This window comes from Thunnus thynnus, chromosome 18, assembly GCF_963924715.1.
Source record: "Thunnus thynnus chromosome 18, fThuThy2.1, whole genome shotgun sequence".
Classification (NCBI taxonomy): domain Eukaryota; kingdom Metazoa; phylum Chordata; class Actinopteri; order Scombriformes; family Scombridae; genus Thunnus; species Thunnus thynnus.
The window spans coordinates 3,661,593-3,682,113 of record NC_089534.1 but is presented as its reverse complement, the minus strand read 5'-3'; the positions used below and the strand labels follow the sequence as shown (position 1 = coordinate 3,682,113).

The window sequence follows — 20,521 nt, the reverse complement described above, 5'->3', positions numbered from 1 at the left end:
ACGAGTCCAAGTTTTTAGCACACAGTATACTGGTGTAAAAGCCTAAATATAGTGGCCCCCACCTTTATATATTTATTCAATCGAGAACTGGTTTTGAAGGGAGGATTCATTCTGAATCATAACCTCACACCCAGAACCAGACTCCCACCTCTATCTGCCACGTTCTTGTCTCCTTTACCGGATCCTTCATAAAACAATACGACGGGAAAAACTATTTTAAAAAAAAACTTGTTGATTTCTCTCCATCTTTTCGTTCGGCTAGTGAGTGAGGCTCGTCCCTGAACAGATGGTTTAAAAGTAATATTTCGCAACACAAAAAGCTGCATCACGGATTGAACAATGAATCACAATTATCAGTTGAATCTCGTCAGTCGGCTACATGTACGGAGACGGTGCAGAGTCCGACTGTCTGTGTTGCTTCTCGGTCCGAGATAACGCTCCGTCCTACCAGCAAGCTGCGCTCAGAGGGGACTTTTTTCAGCTCGCCTTGACGGCTGGAGTGGGTTTTTTTGCAGTCTGTGCCTTTTGGCCGCAAAACTGTCAACGGACCCTGTAGTACCCCCCGACGGACATTTGCTGTGACAACAAGCACCGACCGTGTGTGTGTGTGTGTGTGTGTGTGTGCGACAGCTCAGACCAACTTGTTTCTTATCATCATTCGCAGTCATTTCATTTGTTTTCCTGCTCTCTTTGCTTCCGTCTCCATACATTCATCAAGTCAAACAACTTTGGGATATCTGTTCGGTTTTAACGTTGCATCCATAGCAGCCGCTGAGCATCACTTCCTGTTGTATGATAGAACTGAGCAGCATCTTCTTTAAAAGTGTTCAGAGAAGGTTAGTCCGACCAAGTTCATACATTTACCCTCGTGATGACATTGTAATTTACTATTCCTCAATTTAATTTGTTTAAGATAAGGATGAGCTGGAAACAAGATGATTAATTTATTCTGAAAGTCTAAGAATGTTAAAAGCCAAAAACACTGCTTTTCCACATTTCTATATCCAACAGTGGATCAAATAAAGACATTACAACAAAGTGCGTAATCAAATTCTCAGAATGGGAATTCATTTTTTGACGAGGAGAAAACCAGATGTTCAAGGAGAGTTCATACTAAACGAAATTAAATTTACATACACAGACAAATATTTCAGGAGGCAAATCTACTCAAGATCCACATGCCAGCCAAAACTAATCTAATTACATATCGGTATCGCTTGATCTGTGATAAAGCTCAAACAGGATTAGAAGTCAAATTGATAAGTCTGAATTTATCCAAATGAGGTGACATAAGTGTCTATGAGACTAGATGGGAAGATTCGATTATACTCGTTGAAAAAGTGCCACAACCGAGTGAAATATGTTGTTACGGTGGTTAAAACACAACCGCTTCATCAGATAGCAGCATGTAAAGTGACAGAACAAACAGAAAACAAGCCACTAACCTTGAACCCCCATCGAACTGATACTGGAACATTTCTTTTCAACATTCCTCTCAATATTCTCGACTTACTAATTGATAATAGTGATTTAGATGTCGAAAATAACGAGGAAATGCCCGTGAAAGGTTAAGTGAGGCCAACATAGAGCATTAAAATCACTCGCTCACTTTAACCAACAGTCATAAACTCAAACCTATTGAACAAAAGACAAAACAAGCAAATCTTTGTATTTGAGAAGCTGTTAGAGGTTTGATCAGCTACAACTTCCAGCAGAGCATTAACCTGACATGCAGCAGCTTTATGACATCATGCCAATACTGAGCTCTGGATAATGCAGCCATACATGAAAACACAATAAACTCTATAATTCATGTTTTGTTGTTCCTGGGTTCACTGACAGTGATAATAATAGGTGCAGTGGGTCACCTTGCCTTAACAGGCTGCTCACTAGAGCTAGATCAATAAATATTTCTGCAGGGCAGATATATTATCTGATATAAGCTAACTGCAGATACTACACCACAACCAGAGAGCACTGACAAGTCTTTTTTCAGCTGTAAAGTGAACGATTTAGTTCAGATCATGGTCATTGTTCTTAAATAACCAAACCAAAGGCAAGAATGAAAAAAAAAGATGAAATGAATATCTGCTGATATGTATTTATTAGCTGGATTTTTTACAAAGGGGACATATTTCTGTTTTTTGTTATTTATATACTGTAACGTTGTTAAACATGGTCAACGTTCCAAAACCTCAGGTTAACATATGTAGAAATGCTCCCTGAGAGTCACTCGCTCTGAACGCTTCATTTGCAACCGTTTACTCCCTCACTACCTTGCTGACGAGCTGTTGTCGGCTCGTTGGTTGCTAAGGTGGTTGCTAAGGTTGTTCCGTGTGTTATTTGCATTGTTTACTCACATATTACAGATCAGATTTTGGCTCAAACATGTACGGTTGTATTTGAGGAAAAAGTAGTGAAAGCCTGCTACTATAGTTTGTTTCTTGGTTTGTTGACGACAAAGCTTTCAGAAGCTGACCAATCAGAACAGAGTGGGCTCATCAGGAGGCGGGGTCTTAAAGAGACAGGAGCTAAAACGGCCTGTTTCAGACAGAGGCTGAACTGAGGGGCTGCATAAAGGACCAGTAGAAGATAAATAAGGAGTTTTTTGAACTGTAAATCATGCAAAGATATTCCAGTAGCGCCCCAGGTCAAAAATATAAACCTGGAAATGTGCAGAATATGTCTCCTTTAAATGCTCCCAAATAAATATCTGTATAGGAATGCTCTGCTTCAGAGCACCAAACGTTCTCAGGTGATTTCACAGATTAGCACAGCTTCACTGAAAGAAGAGGAAGTAGTCGATGATATCATCAGGTTTTTGGATGGAATTAAACACTGCATACATTCAGCACATGGTTGGGAACACCTGCTTTTCATATTATTTGAGGCTTTTGCACCTTTAAGTGTTAAAGGGGTTGTGAAAATTGATTAATTATCACATAAAAAAGGTAAAATCTTAATCTGAACTGCTACAAAGAACCAGCAGAGCTCTGTATCAGTCTATCTGTACCTTGAACGAAGCACAAATAACACGTATTCACTGTGGGGAGAAGCATGTCATTAATACTGGGAGAGAGTCTGCAATCCAGGCTTTTGAACGAGCTCCAATACTGAATTCAATCCTTCAAAAAGACAAACGTAACCTCATTCAAGATCTTTTTAAGAGGCCTGGAGTCTCTGTGACATGTGTGAAGTGGGACAGGACAGCCAGCAGCCTCAGGCCAGGTGTTAATCTGAGCCGAGGCAGGGCTGTAAACACACTATGCTGCCATTTGTGTCACCTGACATTGACAGGTGGGTTACTGGTTCCAGTTTGCTTACCACAAAATGAAGGCAATTGGGGGCTGTGGGCTGAAAAGGGGGGAGGGGGGAGGGAGGGGGTGAAGCGAGGAGGTTGGTAATCAAATGACAAGTCATATGACAATGTTCTGCATTGATAATACCTCAAAACATGGAGGCTATTACCGTCCTGGTTGTATTTGACATCATGGTTGTGTGTTGCCAACCTGAAAATCACTCATTTGTTAATAGTCCCACAGGGCTTCTGGTGTGTGTATGGTTAATTGGATGACAGTAATAATCTTATGTGTGGTTTTTCTGCTATTGCGTGACTTAACAAGGGAGGAGCAGTCAGTCGTGTTTGTTCAGTGTCGTTGTTAAATCGTTTTTAAAGGGTTATATGTAGTCATTTTTCCTATGGGGTAACACAGGAGACATCAGTGAATCACATCCGGTATGCAACACACATCCACCACTTGACAAGACAAGTGTGTAAAATAACTCAAGAAATAAAACCACAGATTTTATCAGCAGAGCTCAGTGTGAGGGTTTAACAGAAGTAATGTGTTTTTATGGCTGCTTCAAAGAAAACAGGGCAGGTTTAAAAGGAGCCTGCTGGCAGTAAATCATTTTCTCTCTCGGTACGTCATCTCCTGGGTTCACAAATTGCGTTAAAACACGATATAGCACGGCTGAAAAACACAGCCGGCCCTTAAGACGACTAAAGTGGCTTTATAAACTTGTTAAACAGTGGAAATGTGGCTAGTTTTCAAGCTAGAAGGGTTATTTATTAGCCAACTTCCCAACCCCCCACCCTCGGCCTGTAACATACAACAGAACAACAACAATGGGTTTGGACTAGTTGAACCCGTTGAGCATATTTCATCCTTTCAGTTAAACCACAGCGGGTTTAATATAGTTTATATTAGGTTTAACTCTTACCCCCAAAATCCACAGGGACACCGGGGAGGTAGGCTCGGAGGTTTGCTTCGTTCACTAGTGTCTCCCATGACTTCCAACACAAAAACCCCCAGATATGGAAACGCGAGGCCGGGGATGAGTCCGCGGCCTGGTCGCTCAATGAAGGGGAAAAAAAACCGATCCAACGGTCAAGTTAGACAAAAAATAAAAATGTCCTCTTTGCTTTAAAGTCCATAAATCGGTGAAAAAAGGTGGCGAGCTAGGCCCTTTTCGGCCACAAAGAAAAATCTTTTGCTTGAAGTGAAGGAAAACCGTTTGAACGGGGACGTTAGCAATCAGCTGCTGGACGTTTGGACGTTACGACCGACACAAGAAAACAGAGGGGCGTCCGGGGGTTTTACTCGACACTAAAAACCGTAGAAAAACCGACAGCTGTCAACCGATACGGATAAAACACAATTATGTCGACGTTAAATACGTGGGTGGGTACGAGAAAAGAAAAAATAAATAGACAGAGGAAGGACTTCCCCTCTTTACAGTTCAGGACCACCCCCATTCACACGTCGCTGCTGTGAGGTATGCTGGGCCGGTGTTACACCGTATTTGGTTACCCATGAGATTTTGTGACCTGCAGTGTTGGAAGAAGTACTCAGATCCTTTACTCAAGTACAAATATGTAAAAATACTTTATTACAAGTAAACACACTGCATTTAAAATCATACTTAAGTAAACGTATATAACATTACCAGCTAAATCTACTTAAAGTACTAAAGTAAAGGTACTAATTTGGCGGAAAAGCCCGATTTTCTATAAAATTAGTACTTTTACCGTAGTATTTTAAGTAGGATTTTACATGCAGGATTTTTACTTGTAATGAAGTCTTTTTACACTGTGGTATTGGTGCTTTTACTCAAGTAAAGGATCTGAGTGCTTCTTTTAACACTGTAGGTCACAAAATCTCATGGGTTACCAAATACGGTGTAACACCAGAAACGCGTCCATCAAACCAGGAATGTCAATATTGCCCAACGAAACGAAGCCAAAACAGACACAATCTGAGATGTAATGCAATGTTAAACACTGAAAAACATCAATAAATTGCAAAGTTAGAATCAAGAGTTGCTATATTCAGTTATAATGTAGTGTAATCTGTTTAACCTGATCAATGCGAAATCTTTCACACTGTAAGACATTTGTAATTAATCAAAGAAAATCAAATCAACCTGAGATCCATTCAGTGGAGGAGGAAGTACTCAGATCCTTCACTTAAGTAAAAGTACCAATACTGAAATGTAAAAATACTCCATTGTAAGTAAAAGTCCTGCATGAAAATTCCTACTACACTAAAAGTACATAAGTATTATGAGCTTGATGTAGTTAAAGTACTGCAGTAAAAGTACATAAGTATTATGAGCTTGATGTAGTTAAAGTATTGCAGTAAAAGTACATAAGTATTATGAGCTTGATGTAGTTAAAGTATTGCAGTAAAAGTAGTGGTTTGGTCCCTCTGACTGATATATTATTATATATGACATCATTAGATTATTAATAGTGAAGCATCAGTGTTTAGAGCAGCATGTTACTGTTGTAGCTGCTGGAGGTGGAGCTAGTTTACACTACTTTATATACAGTTAGCTAGTTTAGTCCAGTGGTTCCCAACCTAGGGGTCGGGCCCCTCCAAAGGGTCAGCAGATAAATCTGAGGGGTGGTGAGATGATTAATGGGAGAGGAAAGAAGAAAAAACAAAGTTCTGATACACAAATCTTTTTTCAGTTTTTGGACTTTTTCTCTAATCTTTGATTTTTGCTGAAATATTGGATCATTTGAAGATTTATTGAAATGAAAGCATGTGAGAAGTTTAGAGGGAAAAATCACTATTTGGTGGAGCTGTTAACAACTCATAGACATGTGAAATGTGACCCCGACTACACACTGCTTTTTGTAAGACGTCAAAAGCCAAAAAAAGGTTGGAAACCACTGGTTTCATCTTTAACAATGTGTTGTATTTTAAAAGCTTGTTATATTATCCATTGTGTCAAATCTTCATCTGAAAAGTAACTAAAGCTGTCAAATAAATGTAGTGGAGTAGAAAGTACAATATTTCCCTCTGAAATGTAGAAAGTAGCATCACATGGAAATACTCAAGTAAAGTACATCAATATTGTACTTAAGTACATGTACTTAGTTACTTTCCACCACTGGGTCCATTACAACATTTTCATTATTATCAAATGAGAAACTGACATTTTTAACATCACTGTTTTTGCAGTTTGTGAAAGTGAGTCTCTTTAAGTGCTGTCAATCACAACAAAGCTGTTCAACTGCATCTCTTGATCAGTTTCAGTTATATATTAGCAGGCAGTGACAGATTAACTCTCTTGTTGTAGTTTTAGTTTGATAAAACCTGCATTCATTTGTTTTTTGGCCACTTTGGGGAGGCATAACAAAGACGCAGAGCAACACTATCATTTAGCTGGCGTTATGTTTAAGGTGACCTGATAAATGAAAGTCCAAATTTAATCTCCCTGCAGCTCTGGTCCATCAGCTCCTGAGGGAAATATCTGGCTCTTTGGCTGCTCCGCCAGCTAGTTGCCAACTTTGTCATTTGGTAGTGTACAGTCAGCGGGAAGAGAGTAAAAAAAAATGCATTTCATAATTTTACACAGTCCAAGGTGGCGTCTTTACATGTTATTCAATTTACTGTCATTTACGACAAAGAAAGGCATCAAATTCTCACATTGAAGCAGCTGAAACCAGCAGATATTTGGCTCTGTTTGAATGATTTAAAACTCAAAATCTAATTAGTTGCAGATTAATTTTCTGCTAATTGAATATTCGATAAATTTGCAATTAATCATCTTAATGGTAAACCTGCACGTTTTGCCTGCTGGGTACTCCAGCCACTAAAGACGGGTAAAATCCTCAGTAGAATTATGCTTTTGATCTGCGATTAAAGAAAAAACCCACCAAGGTAAACAAAACTTGATCTGTTGATGCACTTTAAAAGTCTCCCGTCACGGCAGTCAGACATGTAAACTCTGCCGCTCAAATAGGTGGATTTTCCCTCGATAACATCTCTGCCCAAAAAAATTCAGTTTGTCCCGCTGTTGTGACTGAAACCTCTTAGTCTCTGTTTGTACAGGCGGAGATAATCTATGCAGTTATTTAGGCAACGCAGACAAGGATCATTCCCTGCGATAAACGTTATCTGAGAGACTCCAGATTAAAAAGTTCTTTTTAAAGTGTTTTCATGACAACTAAACGGCTCCTCTCCGGCCGATCCCGCCCATCAACGGAGCCAGATGAAGACGTGATCAATCGCCACCGTTATGAATGAAACAGAAGCTCTCAAGCGGTTACAGAAGATGAGATCACTGTATTGCTTGTATCAAAGATCTCCACTGTGTGTTTTTGAACAGCAGCGATACAGTCAAGCACACGGGTGTGACCCCTCACAGCAATGAACATTAATAAACAATATCAGTTGTTTTCATAATCACATTTTTGACAGGCAATGTATTGAACAAGAGGCAGTGAAATGCAAATCACACAACAATGGTCAAAACTAATATATATATTAAGAAAAACTATACACATACACAAAGTTAGATGGGAGTGTGTTCTCTACATTACTATGTAACCTGAACAAAGCCCTATTTCAGTTCTCTGGTTAGTTATTAAGGAAGACTTCATCCAACTAACAGGTAATCTTCTAAAAATGTGGATGAGGATGACTAACGAAGACTTGTAGAAACATCAGTGGGTCACTCAGGGTCATTAGGTATTTCAGGTTATTCAACATCGAAGAAAAGGTTTCCAAAAAAAAAAAAAAAAAAAAAAAGTTTTTTTTTTTTTTTTTTTAAAAGACAAAGTGCAACATCAGGACACAAAGGAATCAAAAACAGGAACCACAGCACTGATAGCTTAACTTAAAAACAAACCTCCAAAAAAAAAAAAAAAAAAAAAAAAAAAAACACACACAAAAGACAGCTCAAACCTGACAGATCCGAGAGAGAGGAACTGTTTAAATTAATTTAACATACAAAGAAAACCACATCCAGCACTCCAGTACTGTACTTCAGTCAGAAGACCCAAGCTGCAACCTTTATTTCTGTATACTTGAGTAAAATAAAGTGCCGATAGCAGCTGCTCGTGTACTAGAAACTTTCTTCTCGCAGCCTGAGTGCATACATGATTTGGTCCGAGTCTGTCAGCCTAATTGACCCCCCCCCCACCCCCATCATTCATCTGTGCTAAGCTATTCAAGTGCTTAAAATACTAAATTAATTCAATCTAAGTTTAGTTTTTAGCAAAGTTTTTTTCTTGAGGTATGAATTTTAACTATCAAAAAAAAAAAAAAAAAAAAAGTCACACCGGATGAGGACCACAGGTTTTACAGGTTTTGGTTTCAGGTGTGAAAGCCTGTCGACAAATACTCAACAGCTATTATTCAATATGCAAATGCATAATTGGATTAAGTGCTATTTGCATACAAATGTCACAGAATGCATTAGCTCCACAGCTTTGGCAAGAACCATTGAAGAAATTGAATTCCAAACTTTGAAAAATACTTGACTGCTACTCTGCTAGCTCGATGGTATGAAAAGTGAGTAGAGTCATTTTAAGACAGTTTCTTAAAAAAATAGCTTGTTTAAGGATAAAATCCAGCTTTTTTTTTTGGAAATATTAACTGGTAAAATTCAGATAGGAATCCCCCCCTCCCCTCCCACCACCACCACCACCACCCTGCTGGTCTTACTGCTCTTTGGTGGTCCAGTATAACCGCATTTCAGTGTGTGTGCCTCATCTTTGGAGAAGTAAAGATTCCACCTTGATGACTCGGGGTTTTGAAGGGATAAAACTTGAGTCTTAGTAGCTAAAAAGTACCTTCACACAAAAAACAAAAAAACAAAAAAAAAGAAATGTATGAGCCAGTGGATGTAATACCTAACTTTCAGTCTCAAAACTGGGAAGACTGGAGTCTTAAATGCTGCTGTTACAGATATACCAGTCTCTAATGTTGCACTTATGACAGAAGGATCATGGTTTATGACAATGAGACGATCGCCTTTAGCAGCGTTGAAGCAGTGCAGTCTGAATAATGAAGGCTGTGCAAAATGGCATTCTGAGGTCTCCCTTCCTCTCTACACCTTCCGACAAAGGGGGGGGGCGAGGGGGCGGGGGGCGGCGAGGGGTTCTTAATGATGTGACTATGAGGAAGAGGATGAGGGGGGAGAGGACTGGGAGGGCAGCAGGCTGTGTGTGCGCGAAGGTCGCTGAGGTCGCGGCTGCTGGGTGGCGGCCCCGGAATCGGAGGAGTCGAGGCCCGGGGTGCCTTCGTTAACCTCCGTGTCCAGCTGGGCCGGACACTCGAAGTGGACACAGTGGAACACCTGCAGAGACATCAGAGTCGAGTCAAACACTGACGACACAAAACCCTGTTTCTAGGAGATTCTACTGTCTTCTAGAACAAAGAGCCACCGACACGGATTTAGTTACAAACTGATGTTTTTTTTCCACAGTTTTGAAGACGCAGAAGAAGACAAACGTCTTTAGTAAACAGTGTCTTCACCTCATTAGCAGTGTTATGAGTCCCCACGATCCGTATGAAGGAGGCTGGCTGCTTATCAAACTTCAACGTCTGCCACGATCTGGAAGACAAGGTGGTAAAAATATAAAAACAACAACATGAAAAACTGAATTTCATGTGTGCCTGTCACACTGGTTTTACTGGTGGACAATGATACATTTATGTACTGCACTTTCTTACAACTGACACATTTGTAAATACCATTATATCTGCAAGGGCTGCAACAAACGATTATTTTCACTATCGATTAATCAGTCGATTATCTTTTCAATTCATCGATTAGTTGTTGAAAATGGTGAAAAATGTCGACCATTGTTTTCCCAAAACCCAACGTGACGTCCTCCAGTTTCTAGTTTTGTCCCGACTAACAGTAAACAACCCAAAGATATTCAGTTTACTGTCATAGAGACTAAAAGAAACAGAAAATATTCACATTTGAGAAGCTGGAATCAGAGAATTTAGACATTAAAAAAAAAAAAGATTAATCAATTATCAAAATAAAACAATTAGATGTGAAGAAGAAAACGTGTGCCGAGAATTTGTTCCTCTGTTGTTTAAGTTCAAGACTTCGCCAGAAAATTTTAAAACTGTGTAAAAATAAACAATGTTAGTTAATATGAAAAAAATGTAGATGTAAAAACCTTTGTCTGATGTAACTACAGTGATCTATGCACAGGCTTTAGTTATTAACACAGTCAGTATAAAATAAAAGATAAAATCTTTTAATTACTCGTCATAATTTTGACTCTCCTCATGCTGCTTTAACAGCTTAAAAACACGTGTGTTCAATGATTAAAAGCGTGCGGAGCCTCACCGACAGGCCACCCTGGTGCGATCAACCACCTTCGTCCACTGCTGCTGATTGGTGGAGACTTCGATGTAGTAACTGTAGGAGCGTTCGTCACAGTCCCACAGCAGCAGCCTGAACAACCAGAGGAACGCTCGTTATGATCACTGTACGCAAGGTTTTAATGCTTTTTCACACTGTAGATTAAAATAACCACTTATATGAACAGGTTCTTAAAAAGGACACGTTAATATGCAGCTATTAAATGTTTAAACTACAGAACAACAAGTATGACGTTGGACAGAAAAGCATGAATACTGGTTTGCCAATCATCAGTTTATGAACCACACTTGGAGCTGATGATGATGATGATGATGATGATGATGATGATGAGATCTGGTCTACCTTAAGGATCCGATGGAGTAGGGCTGAGCCAGCTGGATGACGATGGCCCCGGAGCCCAGCTGATGGCAGGTGTAGCCGGAGTCCCAGTCGTAGTTGCGCGTGTCGCCGTTGAGCAAAGCGTTTCTGCTCCGGCTGACACCCTCGATGACACTGGCGCACGACGCCACGGTCGCCACGTTCTCACCGGGAACTGCACACATGAGGCGCAAGGTCACGCACTCTCAGACATCACCAGCGAGTTAGACTAAAAGATGAGAGACAACCTTAAATCTGTTTCTGCAACTTACCCAGAAGTCCGTTCTCCAGGGTGTACGAGCGGTTGGTAAACATGCATTCAAAGGCCACGAGGTGGAAGACCTTGTTTACCGTGTTGTGTGTCCCCACGATGCGAACGTACCTGAGACACCGAGAGCAACATGAGATATGAGTGAACAGGAAAACAAAACAACAATAATCTAATATTTAAAGCAGATATGAATGATATGAAGATAATTTACTGTTTGAACTGATTCCTTTACTCCCAAGAACTCATATAGAAGTGTACAACAAATATATATTTTCTTTGTTTTAGGGTGAAAATACATGAAAATGTGCTTTTCTCTGTAGTATAATGAGTATAAAGGTGAAACAGCATTACTACATTCCTCTGGGAAAGCTTGACTCATATCTTCTGACATCCGTTTGGATGTTTACACTCTGTTATCTCAAACAGGCATGGCCGCAGCACATTATTCCAAATCTGGAGAGTCTCCAGTTTTATGTTGGTTTGTTTGAACAGGTAAGAACAAGGACGCTGGAACTGAAATGCTAGAAAATATGATTTTCTGTGTTCTTCATCCAGACAAACAGCTGTGCGGTTTGTAAACACTGAGAATATAATCCAAACAAAGTGCTGCAACGACCTCAAAACACCCTAAATTAGAACGTACGTCAGGTTAAAGCAAGTTATGGCGAAGAGCGGAGACGAGCTCGGCAATAATTACAGAGATGGGATCAGATTTGTTTTGACTCGTCCTGATGCCAAAATTTTCCAGGCTGGCAGGACGATGGGGGTACGTGTGTGTGTGTGTTTCTCGTTTATGAGCCGTGGTTTCCTTGCTCGAGCAGGGTGGACATTCAAAAAAAAAAAAAACGCCACAAAGTTTCCACAGTGACTCAGGGCAAATATTACTAACTGCAGGTGTAACTGAACTCTGAGCCAAACGGTGCAGCTGTGGTTTACCTGCAAACCCGCGGTGTGAAGTAGAGATTCTGCCAAGAGCGGCAGAGGAACTTCGAATGGTCCACGACACGAACCCAGTCCAGCTCGTCCATGGACACCTCGATGTAGTAGGAGTACGACCTTAAAGAACCGAGAGTGACATTTCAACCTCAGACTCAGTTTGTCACGATATAAAGTCAACAGAACATTAACTTTTGTACTGTTTAATTCTAGTATGTGGTTCAATAATCCATAAAATATACTAAATATGTCTAAAAACAGGGTGAGACAGGTTTGTCTTACCGGCTGTCTCTGTCCCACAGCAGGAGACGGATGTGGTTGATGATGGACGACTGGCCCAGTTTGACCTGGATCCCCGCCCGGCCGTCCTCCTCGATGGGATGTCTGGAGAAGCCGTGGTCCAGGTCGTAGTTCTGGGTGTCTCCGTCCAGCAGCGCCGACTTCAGCTCCCCTTTTACCACCTGAGCTCCGTACTTCATGGTGGCGATGTTCTCCTCCGGGACTGAAACCACAGAAGAAGACACGTACGTAGATTTATTTTAAACACACAGAAAATAAACCATATAACATGTTTTGATGTTTGATGTGATGCGTGCTGGTGTTAATAAACAGATGAAGGAGGAAGAGCACTCACTGAGCATGCCCCGGTAGTTGAGGTCCATGTTTCGGCTCTCAGAACGCATCTTGATGGCGTCCAGCAGGTCGTCTGGGCTCAGAAGGCCGGACGGTCTCACGACGTTCAGCATCTCCGTCAGCGTCATGAGCGGCAGCCTCACCGCCGCCATCACCTCCTGGGTTTCGGCACCTTCCCCGTGCTGCCGGCACCAGCGGCACAAGGCCTGAAAGATCTCCTTCTCACTGGCAGCGAACGAGTCCCGCCTGACCACGGTCAGCAGAGCAGTCTGTATACACACACACAAATTTTAGTCATTACGTTGTTTAAGTCAAAAAATACTAAATGTGGCGCTTACAGCCTCTCAATCATGAGTGTTTGCTTGACTTCCTGCATTTCATATCACTATAAAACAAATATTCCTAATGTACTAAATAAAACTCTTCATACACCGATTCCGTCATCCTGCCGCCTCTTACCTTGGAGAGCATGAGGAAGCCGTCAGAGTTCAACACTTCAGGCGCGTGTCTATCCATATAGGCACAGCAGGCTGCACTGAGCGTGCTCAGAGAGTAGAGACTGGCCACGTCAAAAACCAGGCAGACGTTGTTGGTGTGCAGGATGGTGCGGAGGAACTCGGAGGTGGAGTCCTCCAACGGCTGGAGGCCATAACGGTGAGCCAGACCCAGGAAGTCCAGTAGCACCTCTTCCCGGGCAGAGCTGAGGCTGGCCCGGCCCGTATACAGGTAGTTTAGCAGCATGGAGAAGGCTTCGGCCCGCGTCTCCTCCAGACAGACCTCCGCCTGGGGCTGGGACTCCTTCATCCCGCCATACAAAAGGGCCCTAAAAGGAGCCAGAAATCAAATGTTACAGAGTTTTCAGTGACTGTAAGTTTTTAAGTGTGTCTTAAAACAACAGTCAGGTGTCCATATGAAGAGTGAAAGAGGTTTTACTCGCTGTAATCATTCCTCCTGTCTTTTTAGCATCAGATTCCCTCTTTGTGTTTCCTCGGACAGTGTTTCCCTGTTGAGCTGCAGGTGGAAGTATAGTAACAAAAACAGGGACTTTGGCACTAAAAAGACTGTAATGTTGAAAGATATCTACTTGACTTGACTCATTTGGACGCTGAAGCTTCATATTAGCTTCAAATAAACTTTTAAATAGATTTTTGTACAGAAGGAGGACTGTGGATTTTGTCCCCCATCACTTACATTGTAAGTACATTATGAAGGGATCTTCTAATGGTCAGTATGAACAGGAGGAATGATTACAGCAAGAAAAACATGTTTAGCTGTTCATCTGGGCTCCTGACTGTTGTGTTAAGACACATTTGAAACATTGTGAACTTGTCCTTTAACTGTTACCTGAAGTAGTGACAGCGAGCTGCCAGGATGACCCGGTGAGCTGGGAAGCGCTTCCCCTCCACGATGAAGGTGACATCGCTGTACTCCTCGCCAAGCACCAGGGCTCCCAGCTGCTCCGACAGCAGGTGGATGTGGTCGATCTCCGACACGGAGGCCAGTGGACGCAGAGGGTGGCTGTTACTCATGGTGGACGGCTGCCAGGGTCACATCTGACACAGGAATAGACAAGTTAAAAACCCAAAGTAAACCAGACAGTCGCTCATGAAAACCAGAGGTACCACCGGTGTTTCGGTTCAACCGGTGACCCTGCTAACTGGTGACTTTAAGCCGAATGCGTCTGTGGTTGTCATAGTGATGGCAGCTGCTGAAAATGAACAGAACATGTAGGTGTCTTCTTAAAAGCCTTAAATTCTCTTAAATTGAATGTTCAACACAGTACATGTTCATCTGGTCATTTTGTTTTACATTATTTAAATTAAACGGCGTCGCCAACAAGAAACATTCACATTTCTTCACTTATTTTTCTGACTTTAATCTTTTTAAATGGTTTGCTTGAGAGGAAACACTGAATCTGGTTGCAAGTTCACACCGATGGTCACAAGTTAAAGGTTCCATTTGTAAGAAGCAGAAATTCCTCCTCATTAGTGACACCGGTGGCCGTTAAGTGAACTGCAGTCAACATCCTGTTTCCTCTTGGTTGACTGCTTTGGGACGTCGGCAGCGACAGCCCGGGGGTGTTGCTGAGCAAAACGTGTTGCCGTGTGTAAAGGTGTTACCAGTGATACACGGTGTTACATGACTTGGCTACCGCCCCCGCTGTCGTTAAGCTTTTTTCAAAAATAAAAATAAAACCTATTTAGTTCATTTTCGCTTATCAGTGTCCATGTTAATCAAATAAAACAACTCTAATTATAATATAAAATACATAATATAGTTCATAATTAGCGTTATAAACTGAAAGTGTCTGCCCTGTGACCATCCGCAGTAACAGCAGCAGAGTCGCAGCTCAGAGTAGCAGAGTGAGACGTCTGTCCTCTCTCCTGCTCTCTGCTGTAAACACACGTAGCCGTTAGCGAGCAGCTGCTCTCACGTCTCCCTGGAAACTCTTCCCTCTCTCTGCCTGCTCAGTCTGCTCTCAGATGGTCGGCAGGTTACTCTGGTAGCTGCAGCCTCACCGTCACACACACACACTCTCTCTCTCTCTCTCTCTCTCTCTCCCTCAACCGCACGCTCACTACACACTGAGCTATTCTTTAAAGGCTACCAAGAGTTTCCCTGGCAACGACGCAGAGCTTAACTCACGTTTCAGAGCACACATGCTGCACAGAGGCTCCCAAACACTATTGATTTCCAAATGAATGGATATTTGATGTTATTTTTGGCATTTAAAAAAAAGTTTTTTGTACAATTATAGGGGAAACACTACTGTTGCTCACACCCATGAGCAGCGACGCAAAACTATTGCAGGTGATGTCTTTTTCCTCGCTTACATTTCGATGTCTAACACTGTGTTTTGCACCGTGATAAGGCTTTTAAGGAGAGCATCTAATTATGTGATCCTGACAGCACAAAAGTGGGATTCAGCTTATATGTGTCCCATGTAAAAATCTGTCAGAACAGAAAGTCGGCTGATGGGATATTCTCTGCAGAATTAGTCCCTTTATTGTGGGCGCTGTGGTGGGTGGAAGGAGGAGGTTTGGGTAAAGTTGTCTTGTGCACAGATTCATTATCTGCGAGTTTAGGCAGAGATAGTGTAGATGTGCAGGTGCCATTTGGCAGGATGGAGTGCCGCAGCATCACCAGTGAGAGACTGAATCATCAGTGGCAGCGAGAGTGGGATGCAGACAGCAGAAGGAGAAATCTACACAACATCCAACCATCTGTTAAAGCTGGCAGTAGAGTGAAAACGTCTCGGAAAGATGAGATGAAACTGACAAGGCTAAAGCTGCTGAGACACTGCAGAGTGGATTGGTGCTAGTGAGGAAGCACAATTGTGAATACTGTGGAGTCCTGGAGTCTGTACAACATGTCTTGATAGCTGCCCGCTCTCAACGGGGAAAGGACGGTTTATTCATGGAATTGGGCAAAGTGGGAATTATTTTTTTTCCCTTAGAACACTGCTGGGTGACGGGGAGAGAGTTATGGAAGTAGTACTCAAAAAAAAACACAGATCTATATTGTAAGACATACAGTAGGTGTCAGACATTGATTGTATATAAATATGGACAACACGTCCCTTAAAATATCTCCTCTCCAAGAGCTGCCATCTTGCATCTGCTCATTTGGAGCTAGAGTCTGCACAGTCGGGCGGCAAGATGATAGCCCGCAGGACACGCCACCTCAACCGTCCCGCTGCCAGACTGAGGTTTGAGAGCAGCTGTCAATCATGATGTCACACCCCCATTTTATATCATCAAATAACTAATTAAGAGCAAACTTATCAGAAAATTGGACAAACATCAAAGTGATAAGCACGACCTAAAATGACTGAAACCGTCTTTTTTCATCAATTTATTTAACGTGACCTTTGATGTTTTAGTCATGTCCCATCCGCTAACATGGAGGGGGCGGGACCTATACTGCAGCCAACCAGCAGGGGGCAGTCCAGATGTTTTGACTTCATTTCAGGGGGGCTGACATGACGTCCATATTTCTGTAAGAGCTGGATACTGAACCGAAAACGGTGTCCATTTAGTCCAATAAGAGTTGCTCTGCTGGCGCATACGCCAAAAAAGTTTCTAGCTTGCAGGTTTGCTTCCGGGTTGTGCGTCCCACTGAATATTCGCAGTAGTGTTTCTCCTGTTGGCCCCGCCCACGAGTTCCCACTCGGCCAATAGACTTTACATTGTGATGACACTCGCTTTTATCAGCTCAAGAAAAGTTTTACAAATATATAACCTCCAAGGATCAGAAATTCATAATAGAGTCATAATTGACCTTGTTTGCAGTTCGAGGTGTCCTGTCAACAGTTTTACAGACGTCTCTTTTATAATGATGGTCTATGGGGAAAATGCTTTATGGGCTGCAGGGGGCATTTTTTTGCTGCAATACCGCGAGTAACCACCGGGGAAAAACGGGCTGCTGGGCTGAGCAGCGGCGCTCTATCCAGCTCTTATTATACATCCATGATTTATATACAGCCAATGGCCTCAGAGGGCACATGTAGCAATGTCGTTACTGCGCCAGTGGGAGGCAGCAATGTGCTAAACCGCGCCTTGTCTGCCGGAAAGTAGTAGTTCGTGTCACCAGTTAACACGGTCGCTTGTTACACCAAAACACCGGCTCCACAGCACATAGCTAATGCTAAATGCTAACTAGAATACAAAGAGAGGCAGAGGCTGGCTTAAAGGAAAATGTAGTATTTTTCACAGTGTCTGTTATTCATAATAGCAGGTTATCGATACTCTAACAGGATAATGTGACTAGCTGGGATATTGATCTGTCTTGTTTACAGCCGCTGGTCTCGCGGACATTTGACACCCGAGCAGCCGTTAGCTTAACAGCTCAGTAACGGTTTGTTTTCTGTCCGTTTACTTCGCGTAACAAACGTTACTCACCAAGCAGCTCCCGTCCACTCCGTGTGCTTCAGTAAAGACGGTATCAAAACAGTTACAGTCGCGGTTTGGCTTCCAAGAGAGTAGAAAAATATTAAGCACCAAAGTCACGATTCTTCCAACATCCCGACGGAAGCCGATCTGGGTCAACGGCAGTCACTTCCGGTTCGAGAGGCAGTTTTTTTTAAAGGCGCATAGAAAGCCGCTCCCTCCTCTTTTGATTCAGACATTTAACTCCCGAATATCTGATTAATTTCATTATTCTATATGCAAAGTTTTTTATTCACCTTTTCTCTATTAAATCAGTTTATTAAACAACAAAAGAAAACTAATAAGCTACTGAATCATTATGGAACATTTTTTCCCCTGAAACCTCTGACCGAATATTCTGTGTATATGTGTACTCCTGTTTTGTTTATTTTATGTATGTCTTTTAATATTTTCATTTTATATTCTTCATATGTATTTATATTATTTAAATCTGATTTGTATGTACTGCTACTGTTTACTGTTACTGTTTTGTTAGTAAAAAAAAACATAGGTAAATCAACCTTTTTGGCCTGTGACCCCGTTAAAATAGTCTACCTGGGACCCCTCTTCACATGTTACACTGTCTACCAGTTATTATTGTCTTAATTATGTTAATCATTTTACCCATAAAATGTCAGAAAATAGTGAAAAATATTTGTTAAAATTCCCCACAGTCCAAGGTTTTGTCTGACTACACTGGTTCTGATTTCTCTTCGCCGGCTCCCCATCAGATTCAGAATCTAGTTCAAAGTTCTTGTGATCACCTATAGAGCTCTGCACGGTCAGACACCTGTTTACATTAGAGAGCCCTATGTTACCAGCAGGTCTCTAAAGTCTTCTGATTGGGGTTTGCTGGTTGATCCTCCATCTAAGCTAAAGGAGACTGTGACTTTGAGGATGTGGCTCCTAAACATTTTTGAACTCTCTCCCATTGGACTAAAGATCTGTGGACTCTGTGGACACCTTTAAAAAGCAGCTCAACACCCATTTATCTAGACTTGCCCTGTATCCTGTCCTGTCCAATCATCTCACGACCCAGCTTTGAATAATCTAGCGACCCCTTGTGGGGGTCCCAACCCCCAGGATGGGAACCACTGGACTAGACGCTACAATGATGTATTGTTCCCTTCTAATCTTTGTTATTGGTTTTCCCTTTGACAGTTATTGCGCAGTACGCAGAGTAAAAACTGTTTCTCCAGCTGCTCCCAGATCTCTGAACAGTTTCCTCCTTTAAAGTGAGTAATTCTTGCACTGGATGAGGATGTCTTTCTATCTCTGAGCCTCCACACTCACATTTGCCATCCAGGTGTTTTCCAATCAGAGGCAGCCCACTCCTGAACCCACAGTGCCTGAGCCTCAACCTGGTATGACGACTGAGTTTCTCTTTTGTTGTCTATTCTGTTACATCTCTCTACCGACTTGTTTATGACTGAAATGTACTCTGATTCATATTTAAGGGCAGTTTCTGCTCTATCCTCATGAGCAGCGTCAGTAATCTGCTTCCTCGGTACCCTAATAAAACCCACCTCACACCCTGCTTTGTGAATTCTGTGTAATGTTTGATAAATCTCTGTCAGTATATCAGGTCTGGACTTGGATTTGGTTTCTCTTATTGTAGTTAAAGCTGCTACTGAATGGCTGCATATTGCTGAGTTGTCTGGTTTATTGTCCTCTACCCACCAAACTGCCCATAAAACAATAACTCTGTTCTTCTTTACTAATATTTGCAGATACACATCAGCCAATACAAGAAATATGTCAGTCTCTGGTGTTTTGAGCAAGACTGTTTGTTTTTATTTATTCATTTAATTATCTTTGCCACCACGTGGGTCATCAGTGTGATTTGTCGAGAGGATCAGAATCATCTTTATTGACCACGTTTGTTTTCACATACAAGGAATTTAACTCCGGTTTAGTGGATCTCAATGTACTTACACAAAACAACAACACAACAATCTTCAGAAAAGGAATGACTATAAACAGGTGAAACTGTTTCTGTGAACTGTAAACAGGAAACAAATAGTGCAAAGAAGTGAAGAGTGCCGAGATAAATATGAAATTCTAAAAAAAGGGACATGTTACTTGATATACATGTAGTAGGTGGTTATGTATGGTACATATAACCTGTGATTAGTGAGTGAAATGAATTGCATATTTTGTATTTTAGACTAAAATAAACATGTATAATTTGTAGGTAGAGTATTATAGTGTTACAGGATCATTGCACAGTGAGTTAACTGTATATAAGTGTGACGCAAGGAGGAAGAAACTGTTCCTGTGTCTGATGGTTTTGGTGTGCAGTGGTCTGTAGCGCCTCCCAGAGGAGAGAAGTTGGAACAGGTTAAATCCAGAGTGTGAGGAGTCTGCATAGGATCTCAATATATAAATGATTTATGGTACAGATAAAAGATATTTATTCTTATTATGTACATGTACACATGTGGGTTTTTTTAAAATTTATATGTGTATCTATTTTTGTATTTTGTAAATGTAGCCTTGCTGTTGTTTTAAATCTGCTTTTTCTAAGGAATGCATGAACAATGTTCCCACCAGACATTGTATGTATATTGTACTGTTCTGAATAAAGTTTCAAAAAGTGTAATTCTCTGTCATTAAGAGGTGCATTCACACATTTTCTTGTCTGTCCTAAAACAACAGTCAGGAGCTCAAATACACATTGAAATAGGTTTTTCTTGCTGTAATCATTCCTCCTGTTCATACTGACCATTAGAAGATCCCTTCATAATGCACT

General features: G+C 41.5%; 2 protein-coding genes across 2 annotated transcripts in view; both read right to left on the bottom strand.

The window, feature by feature from the left end:
* LOC137169820 (AN1-type zinc finger protein 3-like) overlaps positions 1-4,762 on the bottom strand; it is a 14,784-nt gene extending 10,022 nt beyond the window's left edge. The window contains exon 1 of the mRNA XM_067573200.1: positions 4,225-4,762. Coding sequence (XP_067429301.1) covers positions 4,225-4,292 — 68 coding nt within the window. The 5' untranslated portion in view covers positions 4,293-4,762. The remainder of the gene's footprint in view (positions 1-4,224) is intronic.
* Positions 4,763-7,560: 2,798 nt separating this feature from the next.
* Positions 7,561-17,910, bottom strand: btbd9 (BTB (POZ) domain containing 9). The gene is made up of 11 exons (XM_067572381.1): positions 17,743-17,910; positions 14,186-14,394; positions 13,301-13,664; positions 12,843-13,110; positions 12,491-12,710; positions 12,209-12,328; positions 11,274-11,383; positions 10,987-11,176; positions 10,609-10,716; positions 9,777-9,855; positions 7,561-9,597 (listed from the first exon to the last, which is right to left on the bottom strand). The coding sequence occupies exons 2-11, from the start codon at positions 14,368-14,370 to the stop codon at positions 9,415-9,417; spliced, it is 1,827 nt and encodes a 608-aa protein (XP_067428482.1). The 5' UTR covers positions 14,371-14,394; positions 17,743-17,910; the 3' UTR covers positions 7,561-9,414.
* Between the last annotated feature and the right edge of the window lie 2,611 nt (positions 17,911-20,521).

Excerpts from the sequence above, each read along its gene's own strand:
- btbd9 (XM_067572381.1), bottom strand. The coding sequence starts at position 14,370 with ATGAGTAACAGCCACCCTCTGCGTCCACTGGCCTCCGTGTCGGAGATC. Across the intron at positions 10,717-10,986 it reads TACTCCATCGGATCCTTAAG|GCTGCTGCTGTGGGACTGTG; the intron begins GTAGACCAGATC and ends CTGGTTGTTCAG. Across the intron at positions 9,598-9,776 it reads CTCATAACACTGCTAATGAG|GTGTTCCACTGTGTCCACTT; the intron begins GTGAAGACACTG and ends ATGTCTCTGCAG.